Here is a 3,197-nt window from a genome sequence, read left to right as displayed (position 1 = left end):
GCTCAGTAGGGTTAGCTACCTTTGCTCATGTTATTGTTTGGTTTCTCTAACTTTGTAGTTAAATGCTGCTTTCTTTCTCCATAAAACCTCTTACACATGGGCTAAAATAGAAGTACCCCCAGGACAGAGTATGTTTGTTTCTCTGGGAGCTATTTCCTTGTGGTAGTATCTTAATCTTTTCTTCTTCTTTTTCTCTTTTTTGAGACAGAGTCTCACTTTATCGCCCTCGGTAGAGTGCTGTGGCATCACAGCTCACAGTAACCTCCAACTCCTGGGTTTAGATGATTCTCTTACCTCAGCCTCCTGAGTAGCTGGGACTACAGGCGCCTGCCACAACGCCTAGCTAGTTTTTTGTTGCAATTCAGCCGGGGCCAGGTTCAAACCCGCCACACTTAGTATATGGGGCCAGCGCCCTACCCACTGAGCCACAGGCACCACCATTAATCACTTTTCTTACTATAAAATTATGCTTATTTTATTTATTAGTGTATTTGAATACATTAGAATGGCTAAAATATTATAATCTCAATTATGCTTAAAATTATATTTGAAACTTTTTTCTGTGGTATTTTATTCAACTGGATTTTTTCAAGTATTCCAAACTGAATAAACATTTGGTAATATTTAGATACTAAGTTTTGTTTATTTTCTAGGTTAAGTACTATGGAAATAAATTATAACATAAAATTTTACATTGGGTAGGAGGTGTTCCAAAAACATGAACTTAGTGTTAATGAAGACTTCTGCAGCCAGTATTTCAAGAACATTGACTGTTGGACAACAAAAAATGAAAACTTAGATTGCAACCGTGATTTACAGGTGTTTCCCTCATTGAATGTGAGTACCCATCTTGTCATGTTAAAATAGTTTATTTTATTCCCAGTAAGGACAGGTATCAATGAAAATAATGTTTTATCAACATTTTAATACAGGTACTTAATTTGTTTATTTTTAGATTTAGTGTTGTGTTTGCATGGTCGTTTATAATAATTAAGATTTTGACACCTTTGTTCTATTTCTTTGCCCCCATTGTAACAACATTCTTACAAGAATCTTTTATTTATTTATTTACTGTCGTTGCTTGCGTCATAGCTCGCAGCAACCTCAGACTGCTGGGCTCAAGTGATCTTCCTGCCTCAGCCTCCCAAATAGCTGGGGCGTGTGCTGCCCCACCCAGCTAGTTTTTCTGTCTTTAGTAGAGACAGGGTCTCTCTCTGGCTCAGGCTGGTTTCAAACTCCTGATCTTCGGCAGTCCGCTTGCCTTGGCCTCCCAGAGTGCTGGATTACAGGCATGAGCCACCGGGCCTGACCTACAAGAATCTTTTATGATTTGCTATTTGTAGTTGATGTCTTTCATCCACTGCAGTCAGATGTTCGCCTCCATCCTCCCATCCAAACAGCTATAGTCAGAATCACCAGTGACCTTCATGTTGTTCAACCCAATCACCTGTTACTCTTACCAAAGGGCTTGACTTAGCAGCATTTAACACACCTGAGCCCTCCCTTCTCCTTCATGCCCTTTCTTCTTTTCAATGTGAGAGAGTAAGTTCTAAATGGTAGCAACAGTCATCCCTAGGTAGTGAGGTTATGGGGCATTTTAACTTAGTTTTTGTTCTTCTGAAATTCCAAAATGAAAATATATCTTTAATAAAAGGTTTAAAGGAAACTTTAAAAAACATATATTTAAATGTAATAAACATATAGGAAAATAAATGTAAGTGTATACCTCAATGGATTTTAAAAATTGAGCATAACTACGTAAACCCAGATCAATTGTAGAGTATTTTAGCACCTAGAGTCACCTTTTGGTTCCTGGCAGTCTCCACACCAATTGCAACCACTATCTTCATTAAGGAAATAATTTTTCAAAAGCAGAATTTTGTTACTCGTGTTTGGCATGTAATGAGATTTATTCTCTAATGTCCAGCTTACAATTCTTAATTTTTTCTAACACGTTTTAAAAATGATTAAAACCATTTTTTTCCATAGAAGTGTAGCAGTATAAAATGGAATTATTTACTCTTTTTTCTAGAATAAAGAACTGGTAACAAATAGCAGAAATGTTTCAAATCAGCAAGGATCGTTGGTAAGCCATTTTATTTGTCTTTAATCAACCATACAATGCTCAAGTTGTAGTAAGACTGAAAAAAATCTGATGGATAGAAACTTAGAAAGTAATGTACAGTAAAATTATTAAATTGCAAAACAAAAAAACATTCTTTAAAACAATATGTTTTCTTACATGTCTGTATGAATTTTGTTTATATACTACTGTCTTTGTTTAAAAATCTCTTTACAGTTGTAAGATTATGTTCAGCCTTTCTTTAAAAAATAAAATTCTGCTTCTACATGTGCAAGACAGTGGGTTGTTATAGTCATGAAGGTAGCAAGGAGGAGGGAAATTTTGGTATTTGGGGGAGTCACTGAAGTCAGAGGACAAAGAGGTTGAGAGGGTTAGAACTGGGTATGGGTAGGAACTGAAAGCAGGTTTGGGAGAGCTTAATGTTTGCTTTTTTACTGTAACTCTTCACATTTTCTCTTCAGCCATCTTAAAGAAGAGTCTGATAATGTGGAATGGTATTTGCTCTGCAGTAGCTGGGAAAAACTGTAAAATCTGTTGCAGGTGGAGGAGTAGGAAATGAAGAGATAGGAAATGTTCTAGAAGGTGGACTATGTAAAGTTTTGTCAGTTATGTGAGGGCATTGGAGGATTCATAGGCATTATAGGGGGCAGTTTTATTCCTTAGTGGGGCAGCTAGTAAAATAGTGCCTTAAGGAATTTGAATCATGTAGCCTGTGTCTTTGATCTGAATCATTTCTGACAATGTTATCTGACTTTTTGATCCCTCAATTCAATTTTTTAAAACCACATACATTTAATTTTTTTAAAAAAAAGTTTTTAAGAGAGTTTAAAAACTCCTCTTGCCCAGGCTAGAGTGCTGTGGCTTCAGCCTAACTCACAGTAACATCAAAGTTCTAGGTTCAAGCAATCCTCCTGTCTCAGCCTTCTAAGTAGCTGGGACTATAGGTACCTGCCATAATACCCAGCTAATTTTTCTATTTTTGGTAGAGACGGGTCTTATTCTTGCTTACTCTGGTCTTGAACTACTGAGTTTAAGCTATCCTCCCATCTTGGCCTCACAGATTGCTAGGATTATAGATGTGAACCACTGCACCCAGCCACATTTTATTATAGTT

At 36.7% G+C, this 3,197-nt stretch overlaps 1 protein-coding gene across 1 annotated transcript in view; it reads left to right on the top strand.

Annotated features, from left to right (window-relative positions):
- TMEM87B (transmembrane protein 87B) overlaps nucleotides 1-3,197 on the top strand; it is a 67,601-nt gene that overhangs the window by 12,928 nt on the left and 51,476 nt on the right. The window contains exons 4-5 of the mRNA XM_023518827.1: nucleotides 703-837; nucleotides 2,033-2,086. Coding sequence (XP_023374595.1) covers nucleotides 703-837; nucleotides 2,033-2,086 — 189 coding nt within the window. The remainder of the gene's footprint in view (nucleotides 1-702; nucleotides 838-2,032; nucleotides 2,087-3,197) is intronic.

The sequence above is a fragment of the Otolemur garnettii genome, unplaced genomic scaffold (assembly GCF_000181295.1).
Source record: "Otolemur garnettii isolate 467f Iridium unplaced genomic scaffold, OtoGar3 scaffold00148, whole genome shotgun sequence".
NCBI lineage: Eukaryota > Metazoa > Chordata > Mammalia > Primates > Galagidae > Otolemur > Otolemur garnettii.
Note: the sequence above shows the minus strand (reverse complement) of the source record. Positions and strands in the feature narration are given on the sequence as shown.